The sequence below is a fragment of the Apus apus genome, chromosome 5 (genome assembly GCF_020740795.1).
Source record: "Apus apus isolate bApuApu2 chromosome 5, bApuApu2.pri.cur, whole genome shotgun sequence".
Lineage (NCBI taxonomy): Eukaryota > Metazoa > Chordata > Aves > Apodiformes > Apodidae > Apus > Apus apus.
In genome coordinates this window covers 53,193,459-53,205,736 of record NC_067286.1, presented here as the reverse complement: position 1 = coordinate 53,205,736, position 12,278 = coordinate 53,193,459, and the positions used below count along the sequence as shown (strand labels likewise).

The 12,278-nt window shown below is 47.9% G+C and overlaps 1 protein-coding gene across 3 annotated transcripts in view; it reads left to right on the top strand.

Annotated features, from left to right (window-relative positions):
- Positions 1-645: 645 nt before the first annotated feature.
- CCDC85C (coiled-coil domain containing 85C) overlaps positions 646-12,278 on the top strand; it is a 113,314-nt gene continuing 101,681 nt past the window's right edge. The window contains exons 1-2 of one of the 3 annotated variants that reach the window (XM_051620614.1): positions 647-987; positions 1,191-2,068. In XM_051620614.1, the coding sequence (XP_051476574.1) occupies positions 1,357-2,068 (712 nt within the window). In that variant the 5' untranslated portion in view covers positions 647-987; positions 1,191-1,356. Of the gene's footprint in view, positions 2,069-12,278 lie in introns of all 3 variants that reach the window. The other 2 variants (XM_051620616.1, XM_051620613.1) reach the window with 2 other exon arrangements.

Genomic DNA, 12,278 nt, shown 5'->3' with positions numbered 1-12,278 from the left:
CAGGCGGTGGGCAGCCCGGCAGAGCGGAGCGGGGCCGGGCTCTGGTGACAAAGCCTGTGGCGGGAGAGGGGCGGCAGCGGAGATGTGCGGGAAACCTCGCGCCGCTCCCGGACCGCGGCTCCGTCTCTCCCTGCGCCTGACGGAGCGGGGCCGGGGCCGCTCCGGCGCCGCTTCCCCGGGCTTTTCGGCGGGCGCGTCTTCCTGCCTGTCCAACCCCACCCTTCCCCGTGCTGGTGCTCCCTCCAGTAGTTTTTTTTCTTAAGAAATAAAATAAAAAAAGGAAAAAAAAAACACCACCACAAAAAAAAGAAAATAGTAAAATCAACCCAAACCCAAAAGCGCAGCAAGGGGGAGCCCCGGGGGGGCAGCGCTGAGCCAGCAGCGGCGGGCACGGCACGGCGGGGCGGGCGGAGGGAGGGAGCGGCCCCGTCCCTTTGTACCTGCCGTTTGAAGGCGCCAGGCGGCCCCGCATTGGCTGCGGCGGCCGCGGCTCCGGTAACCCGAGCCGGCACCGGGGCCCGGCCAGCGCCCAGCCCGGCAGCCAGCGGGGCGGCGGGGGAGGGCGGCGCCTGGGCCGGATCGGAACAGCCCGGCTCCCCGCCACCGGCAGCCGGCTCTCCTTATCCGCGCTAGGCTCGGCAGGAGCAGGGCCGCGCCTCCCTGCCCGGCAGGAGGTGGGACCAGCCCCGGCGCTGCCGCCCGCCTCCTATCTCTCTCCCTCCCTCTCTCTCTCCCTCCCGAGGGCTGAGCCGTTCCGGGAAGGCGCCGGCTCCCCCACCGCTCCTCGGCAGCGCCGCACCGGTATCGGCCGCCACCGCGCCGGGCTCGGCCCCACGTCGCCGAGGGGCTGCGGGCGAGCTGTGGCGGAGCGGAGCGGGGCAGCGGCGGCGGGTGCGGGGTCTCCCGCGGCAAGGAGCGGCGGGAGCACAAGTGGACGGAGCGCCCGGGAACGGGGGGGGCGGCCGCCGCGTAGTTGTTTTGCCCGGGGTAAGTTGGCCGATCCCTTGGGGAGGCTTCGCTTGGAGGGGGGCAGCGCTTGGCTCCTGGCCGCCCCCAGCCCCCTTGGGGGGGACTCCTTTTTTCTCCCCTCCACCTCCCCCTTTTTTTCCTCTCCCTTCTGTGGTTTTTTTTTTTTTTAATTATTATTATTATTTTTTAATAATTTTATTATGGGGTTTGTGGGGGAGCAGATTTTCCAGTCCGGCGTTGCTGTTCTTCCTTGTCCAACGCTCTGTGGAGAACTATAATATTTCTTCCCCGAGATGCTGCAGTGAATCTTAGTCCCGGGCGAACAAAATAATCCGAATAACCCCAACCATTTGTTACTGTGTGCGAGCAAACGCTTCCTAGGCAGAGATGATGGCAAAAAATTCCTTAGAAGGGTCTAAAGAAGACCTGAGCAAAATTTCGGAAGAGGAGATGCTGAGATGGAGCAAGGAAGACCTAGTGAAAAGACTGAGGAAAGTGGAGAATGAAAAGATGAACTTAATGGTGGAACACGGCAACTTAATGAAGGACGTGAACCGGCGGCTGCAGCTCCACCTGCACGAGATCCGCGGGCTGAAGGAGGTGAACCAGAAGTTGCAGGACGACAACCAGGAGCTGAGGGAGCTCTGCTGCTTCTTGGACGACGACCGGCAGAAAGGCAAGAAGCTGTCGAGGGAATGGCAGCGCTTCGGGAGACACACGGCCAGCGTGATGTGGAAGGAGGTGGGCATGTATCAGCAGAAGCTGAAGGACCTGGAGGCGAGGCAGGAGACGCTCCTGCGGGAGAACGTGGAGTTGAAGGAGATGGTGCTCATGCTGGACGAGGAGCGGAGCGGGGCCGGCTCGCGGAGCTCCATCGACAGCCAGGCCAGCCTGACCAACCTCAACGGCGGCTCGGCCACCAGGGACGTGGGAGACGGGAGCAGCACCTCCAGCACGGGCAGCGCGGGCAGCCCCGACCACCACCACCACCATCTTCACCACCCCAAGGCCGGCGACAGCAAGGCCGGGGCCATGCGAAGGTCTATGGATGACCTGTCCGCGCCCCTTCACCACCGGAGCATCCCCAACGGCCTCAACGGTGAGCCCCCCCTCGCCCCCCGCCCCAAAAGCCCGCTGGCAGCAGGTGCCGCCGGCCTGGCCCTGTCCCACCTCCCCTAGGCAGTGGGGTGGGCAATGTCAGGGGAAGGGAGTCCTTGCCATCTCCGCCTCTGACCATCCTTGGTGACCTCTTTAAAGTGCAGCCCTGGGGGTTGGGGAGGAGCACCCGTGTGCTGGGGGCTGGTGGTGGTACTTCTTCCCTGTGTTGTCGGTGTCTGGGGCTGAGGGTTGGAGCCTATTTTATCTGCAGGCTTGGTGTTTTGCTGCTGTGTTTTGGTTGGTTGTTTTGGTTGTGCTTTGGTTTTGTTATGTTTTTATTTTTTGGTTTTCAAAAACTAGCTGGCATTTTCAGGGTTAAGTAAACACTGGTTTTCCATCTCTTCCTCCTCTCTCCACCTTTGAATACTTTGGTTTACGTTTGTCTTGCTTGTTTGCTACTTTGATAAAACTGATTAACAGCCTGGATGAGATTTTGGAAGCACCTGGTGGAAGTGCAGGTTTGCCCCACAAAGCATCACCTGGTAGCTCCATGGGCTCTCGGGGCAGACTGGCTCTGGCATGCTCAGCAGTTTTGGAGAGGTGCAGCTCGGCTTTCCTCCCATTGCCCTCCTCCACTTCAGGAACAGGAGGTTTGTTTGTAAAGGACAGATTGCTCTCAAAGGGACGCTGTACTCAGAGTTTTGTTCAGCCTAGTCATTAAAGTTAGAAACAAGCTCCACTGGGAAGTCGTGCCAATACTCCCCTGACAGTTTGTATTCAAAGTTTCTGCTGTTGTCTAATAGTGATCAGGCATTAAGATGACAATATTGGAATATCTTTAAATGCAGATTTCTTTTTTTTTCTATTTTGAAACCAACAAGACCAAATACTTGACTTGTAGAAGGAATAGTTTGGCCAAGAGGGTTCAATAGGAATCAAACCAGGCACCAATCTAATTAGTTGTTGTACATATAACTCCTGTTAATGTTCTTAATCCTCTTTTCCAACCAGAGAGGACTATTTCCTGGTTGGGATACTCTTTCCCCTCTTCTGAGCACAGAGAAGGGTCTGGAGCCCCAGAGTTTGGCTTCAACTTGGTGTCAGCAGTGGTTGCATTTACCCGATATATCTGGGAGCTGAAGGCATGTTTTTTGATGGTCCTGGTGGAGCCAGGGAGTGCTGATTCTTTTTTGGTGATGCCCCAAGAGATCTGAGAGCACACAGCACCAATCAAACCGGTTCCCAAGTTCATGAATTTGCCATGTGCAGTCCTGTTTCACAGCTGTGATTCTCCACTCGCAGCTGGAGATGTTGCAGCCACCTCACCCAGTAGACAGGGATTGCTGGTTTCAAGGGTGATCCAGTCACCAGATGTTTCAGGGTACAGCAAGCATCTTTAAATGTTGGTTGGTTTTCCTCTCTTTCTCCTCATGCTGTGTACATCAGAAGTATCTGGTTTGTAAATCTGCAGATAGCTTCTGCTCCTGATGTGACTTGACTTTATTTTCATAGAGCATTGATTGCTCTGCACAGAGGCCCAGAGAGCACTTGGCAGGGATTGAATGTGTTGTTACTGTTTTGGGATAGAAGGGCTTTGCAGTTCTAGTTTGTGAACCTCAGGCCACATCCCCTTTAGGTATTGACAGCTGACTAGGACAAAGCAAGTTGAATTTGTTCCCCTTAACCTAGGGCTCTTGCACATATGGGACATCATGGTGATCTTAGAGCTGTCCCTTAAGCCCACCTTGAGGCAGGATGGGATGCTTCACTTAGAATTCAGGTTATCTCCATCTGCATGAAGAGGGAAATGTCTAGTTGCAGAGCCCAGACCTCATTGCCATCGTCAAATGCAGTGTCGGGACTGTGCTGGCACCCTCATCAAGAAGGGAGTGGACTGAGAGCTGAGTCTCATGTCCTGCCCTAAGTGTAGGGAGGGGTGATAGAGCATCTCTACATTAATGCATTCCCATACATGCCTCTACATATTTTCTTGTTCTCCTGTGTAGAAAAGAGGCGTATGGGCTCAAGTATTTCAGATGTGACCTTGGGTTTTAGTGACTTCTGGCTTTGGGGTGCTTATGGAATATGGTCTCTGTGGGAAGCACTGAAGCTTGCTCCTTGAGAACCTTCACAGCTTCATTTCTGAGGTTGGGACAGATATCATCAGCACTTTTAAAGCTAATAATCCTTGTAAAGATGCAAACAAGCCTGATCTCTTCACGTAGGTAGTGCAGCCATAAAGTGACTCGAGTAGTTGTCATTCTCAGATAGCATCGGTATTCAGAAAGGCTATTTCCCTGACTGTGCCTTTGGAAATGCCTTTCAATACATATGCAAATGCAAAGCTTATCAGGCCCCTTTTTTTGACTGACAGCAAGAAGTCTGGGAGGAGGGCTTGCCTGGGACCAAGCAGCGATTCTGCTAAGGCTGTGACAATGTGGAAGAGCAGGGTGGGTGAATGTGAAACACAAACGCAGGAGTCAAGTGGGTAGTGGAGCTGTCATGGAGCAGCCTTGGCAGCGAGCATCCCTCTGTGTCTCCTGGGGCCGCCTCTGCCTTCCCTGCATGCACCTTAGTATCAGCCTTTTAATATTCTCTTCCTGATGATTTTTCTTTCCACTGCGATGAAACGGAAGGGAAGAAGAGGAGAAAGTGTAGCTTTTCATTTTTAGGTTGCAAACTTCAGTGTGGTTTGTTGTTGTCTCAGTCTTTGAAACACTGGATAACTAACCTGTGGATAAAGCGGAAACTGCTTTATCAGCTCTGCTACATGAGTAGCCCTTGTGTACTTTCTAACTGAGGGTAGATGTGGATCTGAAACAGATGCAAGGCAGAAGTTAATATCTGTCATAAGAAAGAGCAGAAGCCTTGGATCACTGGTGGGGCAAGGCATTGTGAGCTGTTTGCTAGTGCACTTTTGCATATGGAAAAGCTGGAAAGTCCTGAAATGTGCTGCTCTGGTAGTGCTGTTGTGCTATCAGTGGGGCTGTGTGTAGTGCTCTGCTTTTCTGGGTATTAAGCAGGACTCTCACTTGTCTAGTGATTTTCTAAAGGAGGCAAGAGTATAGTGGCTGTTAAACACTCCTAGGGAGGTCGCTTTTTAATGAAATCTTAGCTCGCAAAGATGGATTAGATGTTTCTCATTTTCTCTTCAGTAATCCTTTGGAAGTGAGTTGGTGAACCAGGGCTTGATTTATTTGCCCCAGTGACCCACCCCAATGTGAGGTGATGAACTGTAGTTTTGTAATGGGAATTCAGTATAAATGGTACAAGTTTAAAAAAACCCCAACAAACCCAAAAAACAACCAAACCTGTGATCCACCTTCCCTTCACTTTTCTGAAGTCTGTTTATTTTTATAAACTGGCTTTTTGGAAGCTGATAGCTGGTACGTGATGATTAATTTTCTACTCCCGGAAGATAAGGTAGTAAGTATAAGTGATAGCATGAAAATGGCTAATATTAGATGGCACATGTAATCTTATGCAGCTCTGGATATTCTACTGAGACCCAAGAGGAAGTCTGCTCAGTCTGAAAGTAAATGGTGTTTCCATTCTCCGTGTGTGAGCTGGGACCTGGGCTGCAGGACAGGGACATCTCCAAGCTACCAGATGGGATCTGCCCAGTTGCATCCACGTTGAGTGATGTACCACAGTTCCCTTAAATCTACCCACAGATCCAGGACAGAAATTGAGGCACAGTTGCTGTATTGTGCTTGTGAGTGCTTTAGCTTTCCTTTGTATGCATAGTTGGAGTCTCTGTGTGCATACATAGCCTTCCTGTCTGTCCAGCTTTAGGCAGCCCTGTTGGAGCAGTGGCCATTGCTACTGCCTGATTCTTGGCATAATAAAGTTCCCAAAAATAAGAAAAAAAAAAAGACAGCCTCATTGGGTGATATTAGCATGACCTGGGGAAGGAAAAAGCCTTCAGGTGCCACAGAGTATGTTCCTGGACTGTGAGGTATGTGGGAACATTGGGAGGAGTGACTGGGAGCTCCCTGAGGCCAGGGCAATGGCTTCCACTGGTTTTAGCCTTATCTAGATCTGACTGGGATAACTGTTTATCCATTTACAAGCCTGGAGGCATACACACTTCTAGCTAGTGATGAGCCTGGGATGAAATCTTGTGCATGCAGGTAAAGCTTTCAGGCTTTAATTGTACCCCCTCCCCAACTGAATATTGTTGTTAAAACTTCTTCAGGTTCCACTGAAGGTGTTTGCTCGCAGTTCCCAAAATGAGCATTGACTTTATTCCAGTTGGGTAAAACATTAATGAATTTGTTAATGTGAAGACTTGGTTTTTGTTTTTAATTTATTAAAATCATCAACACTTATTAAAAGGTTAGAGAGGCCCAGAAGAAAGCTGTGGATATGGCAGGTAGCCTGTAATAGCAGAGACATTAATCTATGGCCTCTTGCTGTTGTCTCTTCCAACAGAAGAAGAATGGTCTCTCTGGGTGAGGGGTTGGGAAGATCTCTGCTTCTATTGATTCCCACTTGTAAATGTCCACATATTTACCCAGAGGGTACGATATATTACAGTTAAAATGGTGGCAAAGAGAAATGGCTGTTCCCTGTGGGTTGGTATTGATTGGATGTGCAGCTACCCTGTACTTATTTTTCCTCTTCTTCACACAGCCTTTAGGCCAAAGTCCTTTGTTTTTATTAGTGTATTTATAATCAATATACATATTATTTACTATGATGTATTAATGAGGCCTTGGAGATCAGAAGATGCAGGGGCAGAAGCAAAGGGTGAGGTTCATCTCATGTAATTTGAGACATCTCCAATATAGACTTTTAACATCTGTGTCTGCTTGGGCTTTCTTTACTGGCCATGTGGAGAAAGGCACCTTGGTGTCATGATTAATGTCAACTATATCTACTTTAGAGGAAGAAGAGTTGTATACTAATTGTGCTCTTTCTCTCTGCTAGTGGGAAGGCAGCCTTGACAGCCAGTTCACGTGCAAGCATCTGAGGTCAGGTGAGATCAGTCCAGTTTGAGGTGTTGTGGTGACCATTCTCCCCTCCTCTAGTGCAGCTGTGCTAGCTGTGGTGAAAGAGAAGAAATCATCTTTCTCAGTAGCAGTCAGATGTCACCTTCTTGCACCCACACTCCACGAGTACAGCAACTGGGTCAGAGAAAGCCCTGTTGTCTGTGACGGAAACTTCTCAGAGCTTAGTGGCCCCTGCCATGTTTAAGTAGGGATTTGGCTATTTGAGCAATTAATATCTTCTGTGAAGAACACTTTTCATCTTATGAGCATTGCTTTGACTTATTTTTTGATACTGCAGTATTTGACATGTTGGTATTTCTGGTGCTGTAGGTTGCTACGTGCAGGTTCCTTGTGCTTAAGCCAGGAAACCTGCCCTGGCCTGGAAGACCCAGACCTCAGTAGAAACACCTGTTTCTGTCTCTTCTTTAAGTTCAGTGAATTCTGCTAGTAGGATTATCAATGCTGAGGTCTCAGACACTAAGGGTGCAGCTTGAGCTTCTTGTGGCCAGCAGTTTTTGACCACTTATCCTTAGAAATTCCGCAGAGTGCTCCACTTGAGGCACTTTGTCATTGCCTGCTCCTGCCTCCTTGCTGGGGTGCTGCCTGTGTACCAGCCGGCTTGGCTCCCAGACTTCAGGGTAGCTGGTGTTCCTGAAAACAAGGCTCAAGATACTTAAAGTAGGTATTTAAACTGGGCCATATATGGAAATACATTCTCCATAATAGTACATTCTAATTTTGTTTTCCTCTTTCAGTTTTCTGGAGATACCTTGTTCTGAGCTGTCCTGTTGAAGGAAAAAACTTGTATTGATTAAAAGGCAATTTGCTATGGGCCTTTGATGGAATTATCCACTTACACTTGTCAAAAGCAATCAAAATAAGGGGAATAAACTGTTTTGGTTACATGTAAATGACTTGGTCCTCTGCAGGCATTTCATCAAATAAAGCTGAGGATTGAATTAAATGGTGATCTAATTAAATGGCAGGCATGGGAACCCAAAAGGCAGTCTTTGCAGGTGTTACACTTGGTATGTGTGCAGAGATGTCACAGTTTGACTTGGGATTGACAACTAAACCAGTGACAGTAATGGTCTTGATCTCCTCCCCATCCCACCCAGGTGGGGAAAGGAGAGAGACAGTAAGAAGAGAGACTATCTGGATTAAAAACCAAACTATACAGCTCTAATGAAATACTAATGATAAAAGAACATATGTACAAATATATCCAAGTATATGCAGGAATATGCAAAATCCTTATTACCTCCCCCCATCCCCAGCAACTCCCTTGCTGCTTTAAAGAGTTCACTGAAGGGAAAAAAAAATCAGTAAAAAGAAAATTGGCTTCGTCCTGGCTCAAGCCAGGACAGGAGATAGGGAACATGAATACCAACACTGACAGAAGTGTTGCCTTTGAAAGCTTGAGGTTTAATGCTGACCACATCCATGCATCCTGGGTAATACTGGAGGCCCACCCTGGCAGGGGGGCTTTGGGCATTTTATCTGCCCCAGCTTGGCAGTGGCCTTGCTTGCATCTCACACAAAAGATTTCCATGGCAGGGTTTGCTGATGTTGTCCTCTTAGACTGGCCTTGTGGCATCCTTCTGTATCTGGGCTGCCCTTTTGAGATGTTCTGGGAGCAGAAGGATGGGTGATGGCCGATCTCACTGGTAGGTGAGGTGCTTAAACTGGCAAAAAATGTCTGGTATACATCCGAAGGTGTGGAGTGAGGCAAATGAAAAAATTTATAAGCCTATTTAGCTTGAAATGCTTGGCCCCAGGAAGGCTGAAGTCCTTTCCATGCTCACAATCAGGCCTTAAGGCACCCTCTGCAAAACACATGACGTTGCTCGGGTGGAAGAGGGAAGGTTTGGGGGCTGCACAGCCAGTTTTCCTGCAAATTAGCAGCGACTGGCTGGGTTTGCTTCTGCATTCTGTATTTTTAACCTGACTTTTTGTCTGCCAGCCAGAATTCATCCTGCCCTGTCTCCAAATGTCATCATCCCCTCGTGGTTAACTTGCTGCAATTCATGAAACACTTGGCTGCCATAAATAGTTACGTGCAGAGGTTCCTCCGCACGCAGAGCGGGCAGAAATTTGCAGGCAATGCTGCGAGGCACTCGCACACTAACATGTCCACCAAGAGAAAGTTGACCCACTTCTGCAAATAGATAACTCCTGGCAGAAAAAGTAACACTGTCTCAGAGAATCTGTCTTTCCTTTGCTTATTCAATTGTGAAGCAAAAAGCAAGCCAGCTCTATCTTCTGAATTAACAGCAAGGTGAGCACAGTACTCCCTGTTGAAATGAGAGCCCTTGATCTGAGGAGAGCTGAATATGGCCACAATTCATTTGTGATTTGACTTTTTTTAATATAATGAATGCTTTTGTTAGTGATTGAGGTGTGTGGAGTTCAGGACTCAGCTGCTCTTAGGCATTAAGAAACATTTATCACCATGGCAATTGAAGGCTGCTGTACAGGTTATTTTGAACACTTTATAGTGACTCATGTCTGGGCCGAGACCATTTATGTCAGATTACTTTGGTTCCTGTACATACAGGTATATGTATACTCTTCCTTCCCTTAAATTGCTTCTTGCCTTGCTCTTTGCCCCTCTCAGGAAGCTCATTGCTTGTACTGACTTCTTACATCTCTGAGCAATGGTGGTGCCAAACATTCACCTTGCTCAGGGACTCTCCTGCAAAGGGTCTTTGGGAAAGATTGTCCTTGTGAAGTAGGCTACAGGTTATTTATCAGTTAGATTTGAGATTGGGGCACTCTAAAGCACTGTGTTAAGTGCTGTCAGTAATGTGGCCATGTCACCTGGCTTAGCAAGTGGCTATAGACCCTTCATTTCCAGTGATCTTGTGGTGAGATCGAAGTACTCCTAAATCTGATGTGAATTAGCTCATTGTCTGCATGAGCTTCTCCTACAGATATGCAGGATGGGATATCTCCTGTTGGTCTGGTGTGGCTGTGGTGGGTGAGGGCTGTGCTGTGTAGCAGAGTGAGCCAGTGCTGGGCTTATGGCATGGAGGCTTTGTCCAGCTGTAAACAGCAGTTGCAGGGATGACACGCTAGCTGTCTTGTGCAGTTGTGTCAGCCCCGGCTTGCTGGCAGAATTAGTTCCATCAAAGCTGGAGTGGTGCTCTGAAAAGCCCTTCAGATGTTGCTCCACCCCCCAGCTCCCTGCAGTGATGCTCCAGACTGTATGCTGCTGCCTCTCCCCCCATTTAATCCCCAAACTCCCCTGCTGCTGGGGTTTTATTTGTGTGCAGGCAGCTCAGTGGCATTTGCTTGTTTGTGGGAGATGGGAGAAGTAGTGACTGGAGCAACTGGATGTAACAGGACTCAGGCTAGGATGCAAAAGGAGGTATTTTGCTGCTGGTTCAAACCATCTCCAGGGCAGTAGGATGCTCCAGGGATGCTTGTGTCTTTGGGGTTTCGCAGCCCTGTCTGTCCTGCCTCTGCCTTCCATGGACAGTGAAGCAAGGCCAGGTGGTGCTGCAAGCCCTGCTTGAGGGAGAGATGTGCAGTGGGTGCTGCTCTGCCCTCACTGCAGAAGACCCACGGAGGGGAAAGGAGTAGGCAAAAGGGCCACTCAAATTGTAGCAGTAAAACCAAACCATTATTTCAGAAAAGAAGAAAAACTAAGCCTTACAGCATTTCCAGTCCCCAAAGCTTAATATTTCTATGGAAACCAATGCAGCACGAGGCTTGCTGTCAGTCTCTGATCTAGTGGGGTTGACTAGATTTAAAAAATGTTAGTCCTTCCCCACATCTTCCATCCTGGGTCATCTGAAGAAAAGTTGCTGTGTATCACAGATGCAAGGTTAAAACCTGCATTCCTGGTTTCCAACTCTCCATTAAGTGCTAAGCAGTCCTTGGAGAGTTGGTGTCCATTATTCATGTTCAGTTTTTTACTTGCTGAGGTACATTTTATTCATTTGATGACATTTATTGATAATGTCTTGGCCTATAAATGCCACTCCTGTGACACTGTGCTCCTTGGGGGATGGCTGAGACTTTGTATCAGGCTGTGGACTGTTCAGTGGTGTCTTACATCTCTGTGCCCAGTGAAGTGATTGTGAGGACACTGTTTGATTTGAATGGAGTTAAGATTTGGACTCTGGAATTTTCTTCAGTCTTTTATTATTACTTTTTTTTAAGTGGGATTTACTTGAAAAAACTCCAGGACAGCCTACGTAAAAGTTCACTGATTTATGCCAGAGTATCATGGTCAGATGCTAACAGAATATCAGTAGTAAAAAATAACTGATTTTGGTTGATGCTGAATCTTTTTCAGCTCCTGACAGAGGTGTTAAGAAAAAAATCTTATTTTTATGTACAATTTTAAAGCACTTTTATGATGCACAGTATTCTTTTGTCTTCCTGGTTTCTTTTTCTTATCTCCCTGACTGGGATTTGCAGTCTCATGCTTACATATTTTCCAGCAGTTGAATATAACTTTGATCTGTGCTTTGGATCTGCGGAGCTTTTAATCCCTTTCCACTGAGTTAAAAGCCTGTTGGCTGTTGAGTGTGATTTGTAGCTATAGGTTATATGATCTTCACCAGTGGCTCATGCATTGCACAAAGATGGCATATTGTGAAAAACTCTGATAAAATGTACCCTTGTTCATTTTCCTGATTGCAACTCAGACCTAGCATGGGAGAAAGTTGATTCTTCCCTCCTGTGCAGACTGCTGATGTACCCATTCCTTGCTGTTACATACACCTATGTACTTGCTTGCTTTGTTTGAAGCATTCACTCATTTCTTGATGATATTTATTTTTAAGGCTGCAAACCAGTTGAATATCTCAGCCAGTGTGGCAGCCTTTCTGCATTCCAGTTCTGCTAATATTTGTGGTGTTTTCCTTTTTCATCCTCTTCACTGCTTCTTACACCTTTTAAAAAGATGGTGATTGGTTTTTAAAGCCTGCATGTTTATTCGTCTTTGATGTCCTGAAACACCACAATATATGCCTTGTTTGTGGAGATCTTCTTTTCTGGAATGCCTGCAGGTTCTCCCTCAGGAAAAATGATGACTTCTGCAGCTCTCAGTCCTCCAGGCCATGTGGATGTAGCTGCACATGTGTGACTGTATTCAACCGTCTTCTGAAAGTTGTCCTTTTTGAGTAGCTGTTTGCTTTCTGGATTCTGAACAGTTTATTTGGAAGTCTCCCATGCTTGTCTTCTGATCTCTTGTAACAAAATACA